Raw genomic sequence first — 17,798 nt, forward strand, 5'->3', positions numbered from 1 at the left:
GCCAAAATACACCAAAAACATCATCAAAGACTCATCATCATCATATCTACAACCACATGAAGTGGCAAGAAGACCAACAACACCAACAAGCTGCAAAAGATCCCAAGCAAAACCCCCACTCCGTAATTCTCCCCCAAGCTAATCGCAAGCATACCATCACATCAAGATGGGGGAGAAACGGAGGGAACCCTAAGAAGAAGGACCCGGGGCATGCGCCTTACCCTTTGCATCATAAATCCTCCAAAAGTCATCCCGCTCAAGGCGATGGGCACGAGCCGCATCGTCGGTGAAAGGGGTGACATTGTAGGTGGGGTCCACGTCGGGCCCCGAAGCATCGGTGTAAGGCGGCCAACCATATTCGGGCCGAAGGGGGTAGTTTCCATGGGGAGGCTCTCCCCGGGGACCATCCCAACCTCCCATGTACCCCCTAGGCCACCCGGTGAAATCCTCGGGCCAACCATCTGGCCGATCAACCGGTGGGGGAGTGGGATACATGGGGTCACCTCGGTAGTCACTCCCGCCCATCATGGTATAATCATAAGGCGGAAAAGAGGGAGGAGTGACACCGGGTTGGGATGGGCCCGTCCAATATGGATAAGTGGGTGTACGCTCCTCATTCCAACTAGGGATGGGCCCTTGTTGGGGAGGGTGATAGGGATAGTTGACATAGGGGGCAAAATCCCCTTTGTCAACATGGAAATTGTACACCCGCCTACCGTAGTAGGACGAGTCAAAATCGGGATAAGAATCCCTCGTGCGGCTTCCTTGTGAAGCAAGAGAAGCTAAGGTGTTAGCTTGGTTCGCTTGTCCTTGCAAGATAGCCGCAAGGGTGGATTGCAAGCCATGGAAATCAAAAGGAGAGGAGGAAGAGGACATACCACCCTCATCAGGGGAAGGCTCCAAGATAGGAGGACTACGGGGAGGACCATGGGGAGGAGACTCCGGATTGGGTTGAGGAGGAGGAAGCCGTTGTGCTTGGGCAATGAATTGCGGGTCACGGGGAAGCAAGTACCGGACATTAGGAGTCCAAGAAGTGATGGCGGGATTGGGGAGGATGCACCAATCTCGCTGCTTTACCATCCAAATATACTTGTCGTCCTTGGTGGCCTTGATCCATTTGGCATTGGAGAGTGTCCTCAAGTCAAGGAACTCCCCTCCGGGAACCTCATCCAACTCAGCTAGGGTGTGCTGATAGGGATCACCGGGGAGTGCCCTCAAGAGAAGAGTGAGCATCCCTCCTAAGAGAATATCCCCACTAGTCGGCTGCCCGTCCCGATGCTCAATGATTCGGGTGATCAACAGCTGCCCAAAATCCAAGATCCCCTCATCCTTTTCCGTGGCTAACCATAGGGCGCCAAGTTCCCCGCTTGACAAGGATCCGGTGGCCCCCTTTACAAAGACCGCGTATAGGAGCATGGGTTCAAGTAACGGACGACGGGGTGATGAAAAGAAGAAGACTTGGCCGAGGAGGAAATGAACTTCCTCTCCTCTCCCGTGAGCTCTCCCCACAAAATATTCTCATCATAGGAGTCCACACACTCCGCCACCGGATTAACGATCAAACCCCGGTTCGGGTAGATGGTAAAGAAATCATTGATCGCCTCGTCGGTGAGCACGTGTTGATTATTGAAAGCTTGGAAATGAAGCTCGACCGACTCCTTTCCGTTGTCATGAACTCGGCGCCTCCTAGCCGAGGAAAGAACCTCGAGAGTGACCCTCCTATAAGTTTTGGCATTCATGGTCACAAAATCCTCAAGATCGAGCCCCGCAATCAAAGCGTTTAGCTCCTTCTCGAACCCCAAGTCCTGAACGGTCTTCTTGTGATAGAACTTTGTCGGGCGGATGTTCCGCTTAGACAATTCCTCATAGTAATTCCAAGACCGTTGCTCCGGAAAAACAATTTCGTAGGTCTCGAAGGTCGGAGGAGTGATAGCCTTCCGCTTGTTCGCTTGGGTGTTGGGTCCCTTCTTTGATCGCTTGGTCATCATGATGAATCTTAGGGAACAAAAATCTACACACAAGCAAGAAAAGAGACACAATGCAAGACAAAAGGAAAAACTAAGTTAGTCAAAAAGGCTACAATCTACTATCAAAATTATCACCAACAAGTATCACTTCACTACTCAAGTTCAATCTAAACAATCCTCATCAACCAATCCTCATTATGCAAAAACCACAACCCACCAAGAATTCCACCAACATTTCACCAAAAATCGACCAATAGACTAGTCTTTACAAATATTCACAATGAAACATGCATAACAAGTGTAGACTAGGAAGGAACAAACACAGAAACAAACATGCAAATCCAAACAATCAAAATCAAAGATTTCAGAATTTCACCCAAATAGTATGAACAATGAGCTTAAATGTAAAGAACAATGAAGAAAGAAGGGAAAGAAATCGTCACCACAAGTAAGGGAGGTAGACAAGATCACCCAAAAGCAAACTCCAATGCTCCAATCACAACAAGGAATCACAAAATCAATGTTCACCCAAACCCTAGAAATTGGGGGTTTTTGAGAAAAATCTGATATGATTGGTTTTGAGGTGAGGGATGAGGATGAATTTGTGAATGTGAGTGGTGTAGAGTGAAATGTGTGAGAGAGATTGAGTAGGAAATGGAGTTTTGAGGAGTTGGAGTAGAGAGGAAAGTAGAGAGATGGTGAAGAAATGAGAAATGAAGTGAAGAAATGAAAAGAAGGGGGACGGATTTTCCAATAAACACGATCGCAGAACAGCTCCGCCCGACCCGTGCGAGCGCACAAAATATCCGTGCGATCGCACGGTTTAAGCCCGATCGCACGCCCAGCAGCGCTCGATCGCACGAAACGGCTGGGAGCTACGGCCTCGAATTTCCAGTTTCGTGCGACCACACGAATCAAACGTGCGATCGCACGGAGCTGGAATAATGTTTCTTGGCTTGCTCGACTAATGCACACCCATCTCATCATATTCATTATTAAAAGAAAATTAAAAGGATGAAAACACACAAAAATAAATTAGTACAAGAGTTAGACAACTGGGTTGCCTCCCGGGAAGCGCTCGTTTAGCGTCATTAGCTTGACGGACCCCCCAAGAAGGTCAAGGGGGGTCGAACATGACCAACTTTGGGTCAACACTAGTCACCATGCACTTCTTTGCCCCTTTGGCCACAAAGATCTTACCGATACCACCTTTCAAGAGGCGAAAACCAAACGATCCACCAAGATGCCCCTCCTCGGGATTTGATGGATTCTTGACCTTCTTGGACTGCTTGGCTTTCTTAGCCGACCTATGGAACACCTTGGAGTGTTTAGCTCCATTAACATCTTGATCATGCATCTCAAATAACTCGGGGATAGTTACAACATCATCAAACTCATCCCCAAGCGCCTTTGGGTCTCCATGGACTTCCTTTTCACCGAGAGAGGACCTAGCAAGCTTATTAGCACACTTAGAAACATGAAAATCGTTAGAAGAATTAGCACAAGTGTGGTTGTTCTCAACACAAGCAAGAGTGTCGATTTTCATGCAACTTTTCATTTTGGGGCAACATTGATCATCAACAATAAGTTTGAAGCTAGCTTTGGCATCTCCCGCCTTCAAGGTGATAAGTCCCCTTTGCACATCGATAAGAGCACCCGCGGTGGCCAAGAATGGCCTCCCCAAGATGATGGGGGTGTGGGCATCCTCATCGATGTCCAAGACAACGAAGTCAACAAGAAAAGTAAGCTTGCCAACCACGAGGGGAACATCCTCAATCCTACCCAATGGAAACATAACCGATCGATCGGCTAGTTGCAATGACATAGCGGTAGGAGAGAGATCACTAAGATTAAGCTTCTCAAAAATCTTATATGGCAAGATGCTCACACTTACCCCCAAATCAGAAAGAGCATTCTCAAATTTTAGCTTTTGAATGCTACAAGGGATAGAAAAACTCCCGGGATCATTGAGTTTGGGTGGCATTTTGTTGAGCAAAATAGCACTACAATTTTTGGTGAGATTCACCGTCTCCTTTACGTCACAATTTCGCTTCCCACTCAAGATATCCTTAAGGAATCGTGAGTAGGTAGGCATTTGTTTTAACGCATCCGTAAAGGGGAGAGTGATATGCAATTTCCGAAGGACCTCAAGAAATTTTGCAAATTGCACATCCAACTTGTGTCTTATGAATCTTTGGGGGTAGGGAAGTTTAGGAGTGGGGAGAGGTAGAAGAGTTGCCACCTTGGGGGTGGTAGTATCACCCTCATCATTAATGGGAGGCTCCTTTTCTACCACATCATTGTCACTCGACTCAATGACTCCCTCTTGATCTTCCCCATTGGGTTTAGAAACCTTATTAGCTCTAGGAACATCATCAAGGATTTTTCCACTCCTTGTCACTATAGCATTCATTTGCCTTAGAGTATGACTTTGGGGTGGAAGAATAGTAAGCGCATGATGTTCCCTAACGGTATTAGCAAGTTGAGCTAATTGGTTTTCAATCACCTTCAATTGAGTTTTGGATTGTTTGAATCCATCCTCAAACTCAATGTTCTTCTTGACTTGCGCCCCCACAAACGACTCCATGAGAACCTCAAGATTCGACTTGAGAGGTGGGAGTGGTGGAGGTGCAACGCCATAACCACTTTGGTTGGATTGATATTGGTTGCCAAAGGTCCTCGGTCCATTGAATCCGGGAGGCGGCAAATGAGATGCACCATAAGGAACTCCCGAGTTCAAAGGATAACCCCCACTTGAGGCACCCCTAAATTTCCCAAAAGAGTTGTTATAACCCCCTCCACCTTGATGGTTGGGATTATAACCCCCTTGGTTGTATTGGCCTTGATTGCCAAAACCTTGAGATTGACCGTAGGGCACTTGGCTTTGATAGCCTTGTGCTCTATAGCCACCTCGGCCTTGGTTATCACACCCACTTCCTTGGCCATAGCCTTGGTGGGGACCATACATGGAGGGCCCTCTAGGTTGCCTAGCAAAATTAGGATTGTTAGGGTTATCATTCCTAGACCTCTTGATGGCATTAGCATACTCTACATCAAACTCTCCTTCATACGAAGGGCCATAATCCACAAATGACAAGTTATGAACTAAAGGGCATGCATCGGGGGAATGATTATAGTCTTGGCAATTTTCACAAAAGAATGTGCCCGGAGGCATTGAGCCATAAGAACTAACCTTGCCCTTCCCCTTATTGAGAAGAGTTGCCGAAGGAGGTGGAATTGTGGACGGAGATGGTGGCTTGCTTGCTGCACTTCCCGCAAATGGTGTATTTTCAAGCTTCTCTATTCGCGAGCTAAGCTTCTCTATCATCCGTGCTTTTTCTATGGCGTACACCGAACCCTTACCATCCTCATTCCTACTTTTCCCATCCTAACTTCTTGCACCTACATGCCAAGATTGGTAGTTTTGAACTACATCTTCAATTATCTCCTCAATTTGATCTTCCGTTTTGTTCATGATGGGGCCTCCCGCGCCCGCATCTAGACTTGTTTTCGAGCTTGGACTCAATCCTAAGTAAAAGGTTTGTCGCAACAACCACTTGGGAATCCCATGATGAGGGCATTCCCTTTGGTACTCCTTAAATCGGTCCCAAGCCTCGAAAAGCGATTCATCACGCCCTTGCTCAAATGATTGAATCTTGTGGCGAAACTCCGCCGTCTTCCCATGAGAATAGAACTTGTTCAAGAAGGCAGTAGTTACTTCGTTCCATGTGCGAAGTGAGTTGGTCTTGACCTCCTTGTCAAGCCCATCACTAGCACGCCCAAGCAAAGAGAAGCGGAACAAATTCAACCTCACATAATCCGAGGTTACACCGTTGTGTTTTATTGTGTCACAATAGTGCTCAAACTGCTTGAGATGCTCGTGAGGCGAATCATTGCTTTTCCCACAAAAGGGATGACTTTGCACCAAGTTGATCAAGGCGGGCTTGATCTCAAAATTATTAGCACATGTAGCTGGTGCTTGAATCCCACACGTAGCCTCAAATGCTCCCGGTATTCCCAAGTTCTTAATCGGAAGAGCCATGTTCTCACTAGCTTGCTCACTCACTTCTTGTTCCATGTCAACACTCAAAGCCTCAAACCGATTATGATTTGACGAGCTAGAACGAGCACGCCTAAGTCTCCTTAGAGTCCTTTCCAATTCAAGGTCAAGAGGATGGAGGATCCTTTGACGAGCACGTCCCCTATCAAGCATAAACACTCAAGAAAACCGTGAGCAATGCAAAGGAAAAACTAAAGCAAGAATGAAATATTTTTTTGTATTTTCAATTAATGAACTAGTCTCAACTAAACTCAATAACAACGACCGTTCCCCGGCAACGGCGCCATTTTGATAAGCGTATTTTCCGTCGTTGATAGAAAACCACCTATGCAAACAATATTTATAAAACCACTTCAACTACCGGCAAGCGGTAAGCAAAGGGATCGTCCCAAAGAAACGGTGAATTATTGAGTCGGAAGTCAATCTAGTTCGATCAAAGATTTGTTTTGAATTGTCACTTTTAAAGAGTCTAAAAACAAATAAAGAACTATGTAAAATTGAATCAAGAAAGGGAAACGTTAGGGAGTCGGGGATAGCCTAGGGAAACCGGGGGAAATCAATTCAACTATTTAGCAATGGTGATCATGCAACGAAATGGTGATTAGGCAAATGGCATCTAAAGACGAACCCGCCACCTCTCGGATAGGGAACGCTAAGCGTCTAATCTACGGAAGAGCTTTCGCCTAATCCTAGACTAAACTAACTAGCATATAATAGGTACCGCCATTTGATCAACACAAGATAGGCCCACAATGTCTTTCCAAACCTATCCTATGGTTCCACGGAAATCTAATCGAATAGCATTTGCAACTACCACTCAACTAGCATGGATTTCCTATCATCAAATCTTATTTAATCACATGAATCAACCAACAATCAATAATCTATTTCTCCTAATTCATGCCCTAGGTTCTCCCCTTTCCCTAACCTAAAAATACTCACTAATCATCCTAATAATCAAGCTATCCATTAGTTCAAAACTAGCTAACATGAAATTAAAGGAGAAGAAGTAGAGAATTGGAAACTCAATTGCACAATCAAATCAAAAACTGAAAATCAAAGTAACAAGCAAAATTGAAATCAAGAACTCAAGGTATTGAGGAATTGCAAAACAATTATCAACTAAGCAAGTGCAACAATTAAAGAACTAAGAATTCAATTGCATAAAGAAGAGAAGAGTTGAAGAAAATTACTGAATTGATGCTTGGAATTAAAGAGTTTCTCTCTCTAGATTGAAGAACAAAATCACAAAACCTCTAAAATGTATCTCTGAAAATGAAAGCGTAAAATATGAAAGCGTAAGTTGAAAATAATCAAAAATCCTATTTATACTAAACCCCAAAAATAAGAGATTTATACTCGAAAACTGAATCCCGCGCAGCCGTGCGAACGGGCAGACCCAGGTGCGATCGCATCGGTGCGATCGTGCTGTGCATCTATGCGAACGGGCCCTGTGACGATTCTTCTCCTTCGTGCCGTGCGAACGTGCCCAACAACCGTGCGATCGCACGGATGTAACTTTGCTGATTCTCATAAAATCCTCATGTGCTCGCACAGGAAATCCGTGCGAGCACACGGAAATTCCGTGCGAGCGCACGCTTCTACGGTGCGAACGGGCTACATCCCTTGGAGTTCCTGCCTCCTTTTTGCGGATTCGTGCGAACACACACATTCTGGGCACGAGCGCACCCATTGCCTTGACTTTGGAGCCAACTTTGTAGACCCGTGCGAGCGCACGTAAATTCTGTGCGATCGCACTGAACCTGTTCGAGCAAATCTCAGCTATTTTCCATAATTTTCAACATTATTACCTGAAAAGCTCAAAGATGGAAAAAGGGAATAAAAATGCAGCAAAACTATATAAAACTATCAAAAAAGCATAATAAAACTCTATAAAATCCTAGCCTAGAGCGACATAAATGCCGCTCATCAGTGGGGTCTGAGATAAGACATTTGTTCTCACAGTACCATACAATTCATAATCAACTCCAATCAAGAACTGGTGGAATTTTTCCTCTTCACGGTCATCCGCGAATTTTCCAGCCGCATTACACTGGCAGTTGCCATAACCTTAGTTGTGAAGTGGTTTGAGACGAGCAAGAGTGTCATATAGGGCCATTAATTTTATATGATATTCCTCAAGACTCATAGATTTTATTTGTTTACAATCCGTGATAAGCACCCGCAGTTGTTGTAAGCGCGGACCATTGGATAGACAACATTTCTTCTCAAGGTAATCCCAAAGGCCCTTAGCATCGTCATGATCAGGAATTGACGAAGCAACCTTCGGGTCCAAACTCCGCGAGATCCATGAAACAAGCATGGAATTCACGGCTTCCCAGTCAAGCTTTTTCTTCACTTCAGTTGGTTTGGAGATTGTCCCATCTACAAAACCAAATTTTCTACGTGATTTCAATGCATGAGTCATAGCTCTAGACCACGCAATGTAATTGTCAGATTGCAATAGAACATGAGTAATATAGTTTCCTGGTTGATCTCCCGATCCGAGATAATAAGGAGATGAAAGATCGATTTTGTCGTCGCCGGCCATGATTGAACAACAATCAAGAAAGATTTAAGGTTCCTGGTTGCTGAAGAACAAAGAGAAAAAAAATGTGGTTTGACGGTAGGGTTCGCTAGGCTGCTAAAGATGGTCGTGGGCCGGGCCGGGTCGGGCTTCGGGTCGAGACCACGGGCCGGGACCACGCCAGGCCCACGTTGTTTCGTGTCTTGTCGTGCCGGGCCAAACAGTTAAAATAAGGGCCCAGGCCCGGCCCAAGCCCACGGGCTTTCGTGTCGTGCTGGGCCGGCCCGTCGTGCCTAAGGCCAATTTTACTAAATTTAGCGTGCTTTGTCGGGCCGGGTTGAGTCGTGCCGTGTGTTGTCGTGCTTTTTCCAAAAAATTAAGGTCCACGGCCCACGACTTCGTGCCCGTGCCGGGCCGTGCTTTTTGCGTGCTCGTGTCGGGCCGGACTTTTTTCGTGCCGGGTCGGGTAGGGCTTCGGCCCGACCCGGCCCACAACCATCTTTAGCTCCGATACCATGTCAGAATTTGGGAAAGCTGTTTCCTTGCCTTTGTATTCACAATCATCAGGTTTATATACAACCTAAGCTATTCGTAATAAGGCCTTGGCCCAAGCTATACAATTAACAAAATATAACCCAATAAAAATTTACATAAAATTCTTATTTACATGAGGTGTACGATAAATATTGTACACGAAGTTAAAGTTGACGTAAAATGCTTAAAAGTCACCATTATATAGGTAAAAGTTATCTACTTTTTAGTAATAAAAATTTTCATTTTAATAAAAATTACTTATTTAAAATCACTAATAATGTATAAAATTAATCATTTAACACTTTAAAATGCTTATCTATTAACTTTTTTTTTATTAGTATAAAAGTTAGAGAAAACTGGGTAAAAGTTAAAGAAAACTGGATTAAAGTCATGTTGGTGCACAATAAATTTATTGTACAACTTGTGCACGCAAGACCTTTTGTAAATATTCTGTAACACTTCTTCACTTATATAATAGAAATAACGACATACGAACGGACCCACAAAAAATGTGTATGTTGTTGTAGACTCGAGTTTGTCTTTGCTACTCAGAGCCATATTGAATATCAAATTTTGATTTAGTGCGCGTGTTTTTGCCATCTTAGTTTGTTGGTTCGAACTAGAAAACTTTGCACAACTTGATTGTTGTTCTGTTTAAATGTTATCACAACAAATGCAAGCAGGAAATAGTTGTATAAAATCATTGAAGCTTTCTGGGTTGTAGCAAATTAGCAATGCATTCTTGTATTATCATATTTGAGACCTATATTCAAATCCATACAGTTTCTGAAGTTTGCTATCTATGAGGGTATGGTTATTGAATCATCGAATCAAGTGGTTTTCATATTTGATTCCACAAATTATCGGGCTATTAAACATCTGGAAGTGGCTTCCCCTCGAGGAAGGAGCGGAAAAGCGTGAGAGATCGAGCCGGTTGCGAAAATGGAGCTTCATGGGCTGCTCCTCTAATAGTTGCATATGCAAGAATGTCACCATATACTTGCGTCCACCCACCAACCTGCCAACATTAAAATGTCTCTTCAGAATTAGGATCCTTTTCTTTTTACTGTTTTGGTTAGACTTGAAATTTGGTAAATTTTTTATTAGTTACCTAGAATGGTCTAAGTAGACCTAGAAGTAATTTGGTAACTATTTTCCCGTCGGTTTGAATTTTATGTGACTTGTTATATTAACACGGGATTAACACCACCAAAGTGATTATGATTCTGTATGGAGTGCATAAGGAGCAAATAAAGACATAAGTAAAGTGACCTGTTTATCTGTTAACCAGGTTCTGTAAGGCACGGTAGTTTTCAGTCCCAAGTCCTTTGCCAATTGGGTTACCAGAATTCTTGATCCGGTTAATGGTAATACTGAATCTTGGTCACCACTGCACAAAGCACAAATATAAAATAATTACACAAATTCTTATTTACAATGGGTGTACAATAAATATTGTACACCAAAGTAAAAGTTAACTCAAAATGCTTAAAAGTTAAGCTTATATATGTAAAAGTTATGTATTTTTTAGTGATAAATTTTTTAATTTTAGTAAAACTTATTTCTTTAAAATGACAAATAATGTATAAAATTAATCATTTAACCCTTTAAAATGTTTATTTATCAACTTTTTTATTACTAATATAAAAGTTAATCAAAACTAGGTTAAAGTTACAAAAAATTGAGTAAAAGTTATCTTGGTGTACAATAAATTTATTGTACACCTAGTGCGCACAAGACCTTTTGAAATAATTACTACTTGTAAAAGGAAGGGTACATGAAAATAAATGTTAAATGAGTGGCTATACGAAAAAAAAAAAAAAAAAAAAAAAACTGATAATAACTTTTTAAAAGGATTGAGTGCAAAATACCTTTTTTTGTTTTAACGAGTCACAAGACTCACAATAACATTACAAATTATACCTTCTGATTATGAGAAGGAGTTACGAACATAACTTCTAGGCTATCACATAAAAGCTGCCATTCTTCTCCTCTAGTCTTCCTTTCCTTAAAGCCTTCAAGGTGACCATTATTTTACGTATGTTCAAGTAAAAAAAAATGTCCACTTTATACTCTAATTTTTTTGGGACACTTTATTAATATACTTTTAATAAAGCATGCTCTCTTTTTTGTTACAGTAGTTCTCATCATTGTGCAACTTGTTTGTTTTAGGGATTATATTAGTTTGTTTAGAAAGTTAAAAAAATTGTCTTGATTTAGGACTAATAACTCACTCAACTCGTAACCAACCGTGATTTCATGTGTCTTCCCAGAAAATACATAATACCTCCGTTGTTTGCATATACTCTGTACGTATACATCATTTTACCATGTTTTTAATCATACGAAGTACTACACAAAATAAAGTTCAAAAAACCCAACTCGCCGCTATCCCCTTCTCTCTCTCACTCTCTCCTATTCAAGGGTTTATTTTCTTGGCCGTCGTAGGCCGAAAATAGTCTAATTTCTTCGGAAATTAGACTATTTCCGACTCAGTCTCTTCATTTAATTCAGCTATTGTCTCTCAATTTCAATAACTTTCCACCATATGGACGGAGTTCGTCCTTGTTCGTTAATCTCCCTATAGTGGAGTTAGTTTTAGTATGTTTGGTTTGTCGTTCAGCTAGAATGGATTTAATTGGTTCATTGGTGAAGTTTTATGCGTGATCGCAACAAATATCAATTTTTCGAGTACATTCAGATAAATCAAGTGGAAATCATCCTCGCGGCTACAACAAATCGTTAGACCCTCTCTCTGAAGGAAACCTTTATTTGATTCAATTTGTTATGTATTTGTTAGATCTATATTTTTCTTGTAGTTGTCGTAAGATTCTTTATCAATAAATTAATTTTCCTATCAATAATAATAAAAAAGAAAAAAAAAAGTCCAACACAAGATGTAGACACGTAATCTAATACGGAGTACATAACATTCCGTAGGGTAGTAGTATTTTCTTTTGTTAGTAAATTATAAGAGCATTATAAATTATAGATAGAGAAAGAGAAGTCGAACAAGTAACCTATATTACAAGTTCTCAGTTTTTTGAGACTAGAAACTTGCAAACATGATTAGGGAAAAATATAAGCAGTAAGATACCTGTAAACTAAAACACGAACGCCACTCTTAGTGAAAGTCCCGAGTAGAGGAAGAGTAGGAACCTCCAAATCGTCCATATGATAGTTGAGCACACTATATAAACCCAAAAAATCATCGCAACATTAGAATGGTCGAAAATCAATCAACACCGCTAGAAAATCTGAAGTTTTAAGATCTATCAGCTGCATCCAGATGAGCATATATGGAATATCCAAGTTTTAAGATTTGTTATTCACTTGCTTTTACTCCGTATCAATTACTCGATCATATCATACTATCTCCGTTTTAAAATGATTTTTTCATTTACTATTTGCACAAATATTAAGACAAAAGAAGAAAATTGTGTAAAAAGGTGAGTGTAAGGATGTGCAAAAATTGATCCGGACCGAAAAAATAGACCGGACCGGACCGGACCGGATTAAAGGCAATCGGTCCGGTCTTCGGGTCGAGAAATTTCAATATCCGGTCTTCGATCTGATTCGGTCCAAGACCCGATTTTGGACCGGACCGATTTTTCCATAATAAAATATAATAGAACCTATTTAAAAAATTTATTCTCTCCTTTAATATGTTGTAAATATTACTATATTGTGATATATTATATTTTAGCTTCCAAAAAAAGCCTTAAACAATTAGTTTTTTTATATATTTTTTCTTTTTTTACCATAATTTTTATAAAAAATAAAAAATACATAGAATTAGGTCTACAACCGGTCCGGTCCTGATTTTGGACCAATTTTTCCGGTCCGGTCCGGATTCGGTCCAAGCATAATCGGTCCGGTCTTCAGGTCTTGAATTATCACAATTTCGGTTTTCGGTCCGGTCCGGATCGGTCCGGTACGGGTTTGGACCGATTAATACCCTGGGTGAGTGAATATAATAACATATAGATAAAGAAAAAAAATTATGTAAAAATGTGGGTGGATGTAAGAAAAAAAATGAATAAAGTAAGAGAAATTGATTGTAAAGTAAGGTAGTAAACTTTCATGTCAAAATTATAATGAAACACAATGTAAAGAACATTATGAAACGAACTAAAACTAAAAGTGTAAAGACCATTTTGAAACGAAAGTAGTACGAAATACTTTATTGATCACACAAGTTATCCTCAAATGTAGTTGTTTCTGCCTGAGAAACTGTGAATATAATAACTTGGGAATTAACTTAACCGATGACGTATTTGACCGTGATTTCCTTATATCCAACCACCTGTGTTACCGTTTTTAGATAGTCCCTGAATGTATCCGAGGAACCTTCGTATTAAAATGAGATAAGTTGTTGTTAAGTGAGAAGAGCTAGAGAGAGTGACTGATTTGCTTTTTTAGGTAATGATTAGATAGCCTTTTTCAATGATTACAACAGAGTATTTATATGATTACACGGGGGTAATAACGTAATTACGTCTACTTCTAATGGATAGCTGTCCTTCTTGGTCCCTAAGTAAGAAGGGCATTTTTGTCTTTTTACACCGAGTTGGGCTGACCATGTATATGGGCCCAAACAGTAGTCATGCATCTTTGGTCAATCTAAGGGTTTTTGTTCCTGTTTGGAAATTAGTTGTTAGCTGTTATAGATAGCTGGTCTGACTAGCTGTTAGCTAGTTATTAGCAATTTATATTAATTGGTTTCATTAGCAAGTTGTATTGGCTAATTGGTTTCTATAGCTGGTTGTATCAATTGGTTTCAACAACTGATAAATTAGTTGTTAGCTATTTAATGTTTAAATAACCATTAAGACCATAAACATTATCTAAAATGGTAGTTTCATTTAGACAATACTATTGTCATTTTACACCTACATCAAACCTCTAATGCAAAAGACTCCTACATTAGGCTTTTTTAAAAGTAATTTTTTTTTATACGAAAACTCTCTTCTAAAACTTTTTTTTTTTTTGGAGGGAATCTAAACCTCTCGTTAACTTTTTAAAATAATCAAATTAAACATCTAATTCACCTCAATAGCCTTATTTCTTGGTATCTATTACGAAGTACTCCGTATAATTAAACATCTAATTCACCTCAATACTTTTTTTTCCCTCGGTACTTATTACGAAGTATAACCAAACACCCCATTATCATGCATCTTTGGTCCAACTAATTAGTTCATAATATCGTAGGGACATAATAATTGTGTCAAATGTCACGGGTCAAAAGAGACATGGCCATTCTGCTTACTGATAAAAGTTTTTGGTTTCTTTCCAAAAGGGATTAGTTTCATAATTATATACTGCTGATGGAACACAAAAACATACTAGTAATAATAATTTAAAATGTTGTTACATGTTTTCTGTGCACCAAAACAAGTTATCAACTTTTTGAAAAAAACAACCATAAACTACAGGGAATTAGTGGTCTAAACATTATACATTATAGTATTATACGTAAGAGCTAACAATACCTGTTTTAGCTGCGTAAGGCTCTTTAAGAGTTTCGAAGCTTATGTAAAAGGGGCACATAGTACTCCGTATGTTTTAACGGCTGTCAAAAAAATTTGCCAAATACAACCTAATAAAGTTCTCTAATTGCCAATTATAACCTCAAATTTCTATTTTTTCCAATTACAACCTTAAACTTATACATAATTGTAAATTACAATCCGAAATTATTTTCCAGAAAATAATGTCATAATGTTATTAAAAAAAATTACATATCTTCTATAAAAATAAATAAATAGATAAGTAAGAATTAAAACAAAAAAAATAAAATAATAGATAAGTAAGAATTAAAACAAAAAAATAAAATAATCGATATATTTTTTTTTTTTTTTACAGATATTATGTACTTCATATTTTTTTAATAACGTTATGACATCATCTACCGGTGATTTTTGCCGGAAAATGGTATCGGATTGTAATAAAATAGATGTGCAAGTTTAAGGTTGTAATTGGCAAAATTAGAAATTTGAGCTTGTAATTGGCAAATATAGAACTTTATTTGGTTGTATTTGACAAATTTGCCAACAAAATATTGGAAAAGTTTGAAGAAGAATCTTACTTGCTACAAGTAGTCCAATGAGTGACCCCAATAAGTTGTGCATTCATAGCCTTTTGTACATCTTTTCTGTTCAAGTATTTGGTTGTTTCATCATCTAGACAAACATCAATCTTCTCTTCATCCTGTTATTAAATTAGTCGTCAATCAAAGAAACACGTACAAAAATATGCAATGATAACGAACAAGCCTGTAACACAAAATAAAATTGTCTTTTACCGCCATTTGATTCAGGATATGAGCTTGTTGAGAAACCGAATGATAACAAACGTCGAGTGTAACATCGTACGAGTCGATAAACTTGCCAATCTCACTACTCATGTGAGAACTAACTAACCGGCAAGGAGCCGAGAGAAATCCCTGTTGTGCTTGTCTCCTTATTTGTGAGAAATTGCATACTTTTTGGGAGAGTTCATATGTTGTATCCGATATTAGTCCATGCGACCAAAGATATTCCATCCTTGAATTGAAATCAGTGTTAAACTCTAGTAGTGGATTTCCAAGCTGCATTACAAATGTACACTTTTAACCAATATTCATAAAATAAATCACCAAATTTTGGTTAATTAATTTAAATAACTTGTTAATTTTAAGAATAAATTACTTGTTAATTCAAGAAAAAATTACTTACAGCAACTCCCTTCAAATTTGATTTGAGGCTTGATTTTAGAATGAGGTTAGCAAGTTGTGGAACATAATGCCCTATTTTCAAACAAGAAAAAAACTTATAAAATGCTATAATTCGAGTAATTACCCTAGAATAATTGTCTTGTATCCTATTTAAACATTATGAAATTTATGGAATAAGATATTAAGAATATAACCTCCATAGCTCTCTCCAGTGATGAACAAATCCCTATTCTTGTATTCTGGGTATTTTGTTAGAAATTTCTGAAGAAATACCAGATTATCTCTAGCTGAACAGAGCAAAACAGAGTGATTAATCATTATTTTTCACCATTTATAATTATTAAATAAAGAAAATATAATGAAATGAAATAGTAAAATAAAAAACCTGTCATTTCATCATTAACTCCATCATAAAATGATTGATTAGCAGAATAAGAAAACCCAACTCCTGCGGGTGATTCAAGATACAACATGTTTGCTTCTGCAATCAAATCATTAACAAAAAAATTAATCCACTAACTAACTATCTTTTAGCATTAATTAAAATTTCAAAACTAAGGAAAAGAAAAGAATTTACCTTTATTCCAGCTAAATTCATTTTTTACCAATAAATTTCCTTTTGCTCTAAAAGGCCCATGTTCAGCGAAGGCCCCTGCTCCAATAGACGAACAACCCGGCCCTGAAAATAAATCCAAAAAATAAGTTAAAGGGTTAAAAAAAAAGAGTCGTATAATTTAGAAACTACGTAGATGATGTATGACTTTTATAAATGAATTTATTTGATTAAATTAAAAAAAAATTGAACCTCCATTGAGCCAAAGAACAAGGGGTTTGGAAGAAGGGTCAGTTTCAGCTTGAACAAAGTAGTAAAATAGATTTCTTTTTTCGGTTTCATCGACGTTAATATAGCCGGAAAATTGCTGGAAATCAACCGGGGGTTGGCCCGGTAAACTAGTGATTTTATCAGTTTCAGTTGATAATGAAGTTACTACTTCAGCTAAGTTGCATAATAATAATAATAAAAGAGTTGCAAATAAGACAATGAAATTTTTGTAAGACAACATTTTCCTTGGCTACAAATTTGACTAGTAAGTGTTTTTACTTTTAGTGGGTATGAAATTGTGAACAAAAGAAAGGATTTTGGTTGATTTTTATAGTGGCTTTTTGATAGGCTAAAGTGTGTGAACTCAATATATACACAATTATGAAGTCATTTGAGGGTCGTGAGGAACCTTCCAAATAATCCAAAACTAATTAAGTTGGATGGATACATGGAAGCCCACATTCATATTAGTGTTTGTTTAGGTTCATACGTGCTCTTTTTTTTTTTAATCTATGAAGGGAAAAAAAGGGTAACAAGGTGAGCTTGTCTTTGAGGATATTTGAATTGAGTTTCAATAAAAGTAAGTTAAAATCGAGTTAAATATCTCGATTATAGTTGGTTATGTAATTTTAGTATTTTATTATGTTATTTGAGAAAAGAAGCATTAAAGTTAATGTAAAATGTAAAGTTACTGGCCTTAATGTAACGTCGAAGTATGTTGTTTTATCCAAGTTAATTTTACTTTTGTAGAATGATTTTGTTTGAGCTCTGTATGCGCTAAAACTTTGTTTTGTGTGAACGAATCAACCTAATTTGATCATAAAATTCATAACTTAACTGTTTTTTTTTCCCTTTTGAGGGGGTTTGTTCTTAATTTACTTTCGATATGAACCTTCCAAATAATCCAAAAGTAATTAAGTTGATTGAAACGTACATGGAATCCCACATACCAACTAGTGTTTGTTTAGGGTCATCCAAACCTTTTTTTTTTAATTGTGGAGCAGAAAAAGGGTAACGAGGTGACATGTCTACGAGGATATTTTAGGCCATGTTCTCTTAAGCTCGTTCAAATTGAGCTTCAGTGAAAAGAAGTTACATTGAGCAAACGTTAAGTCTACAAAATCAGGTTGAGTAAGACTCTGCTTTGTAAGGCTTTTCAGCCATCTTAA

At 38.8% G+C, this 17,798-nt stretch overlaps 1 protein-coding gene and 1 pseudogene across 1 annotated transcript; one reads left to right on the forward strand and one right to left on the reverse strand.

Annotated features, from left to right (window-relative positions):
• Positions 1 to 5,530: 5,530 nt before the first annotated feature.
• On the forward strand, positions 5,531 to 5,631 carry LOC130466593 (uncharacterized; annotated as a pseudogene).
• Positions 5,632 to 9,762: 4,131 nt separating this feature from the next.
• Positions 9,763 to 17,064, reverse strand: LOC110776001 (serine carboxypeptidase-like 45). The gene is made up of 10 exons (XM_021980586.2): positions 16,612 to 17,064; positions 16,384 to 16,485; positions 16,192 to 16,287; positions 16,001 to 16,093; positions 15,808 to 15,878; positions 15,396 to 15,680; positions 15,180 to 15,301; positions 12,186 to 12,278; positions 10,361 to 10,478; positions 9,763 to 10,106 (listed from the first exon to the last, which is right to left on the reverse strand). The coding sequence occupies exons 1-10, from the start codon at positions 16,868 to 16,870 to the stop codon at positions 9,960 to 9,962; spliced, it is 1,386 nt and encodes a 461-aa protein (XP_021836278.1). The 5' UTR covers positions 16,871 to 17,064; the 3' UTR covers positions 9,763 to 9,959.
• Between the last annotated feature and the right edge of the window lie 734 nt (positions 17,065 to 17,798).

The sequence above is a fragment of the Spinacia oleracea genome, chromosome 1 (genome assembly GCF_020520425.1).
Source record: "Spinacia oleracea cultivar Varoflay chromosome 1, BTI_SOV_V1, whole genome shotgun sequence".
NCBI lineage: Eukaryota > Viridiplantae > Streptophyta > Magnoliopsida > Caryophyllales > Amaranthaceae > Spinacia > Spinacia oleracea.

Bases quoted from the DNA above. Each gene is read 5' to 3' on its own strand.
- LOC110776001 (XM_021980586.2), bottom strand. From the start codon at position 16,870: ATGTTGTCTTACAAAAATTTCATTGTCTTATTTGCAACTCTTTTATTA. The intron at 15,302-15,395 runs GTAAAAGACAAT...ATTTAATAACAG, and splicing joins ATATCCTGAATCAAATGGCG to GATGAAGAGAAGATTGATGT. The intron at 10,479-12,185 runs GTATCTTACTGC...TGCTTTGTGCAG, and splicing joins GTTCGTGTTTTAGTTTACAG to TGGTGACCAAGATTCAGTAT.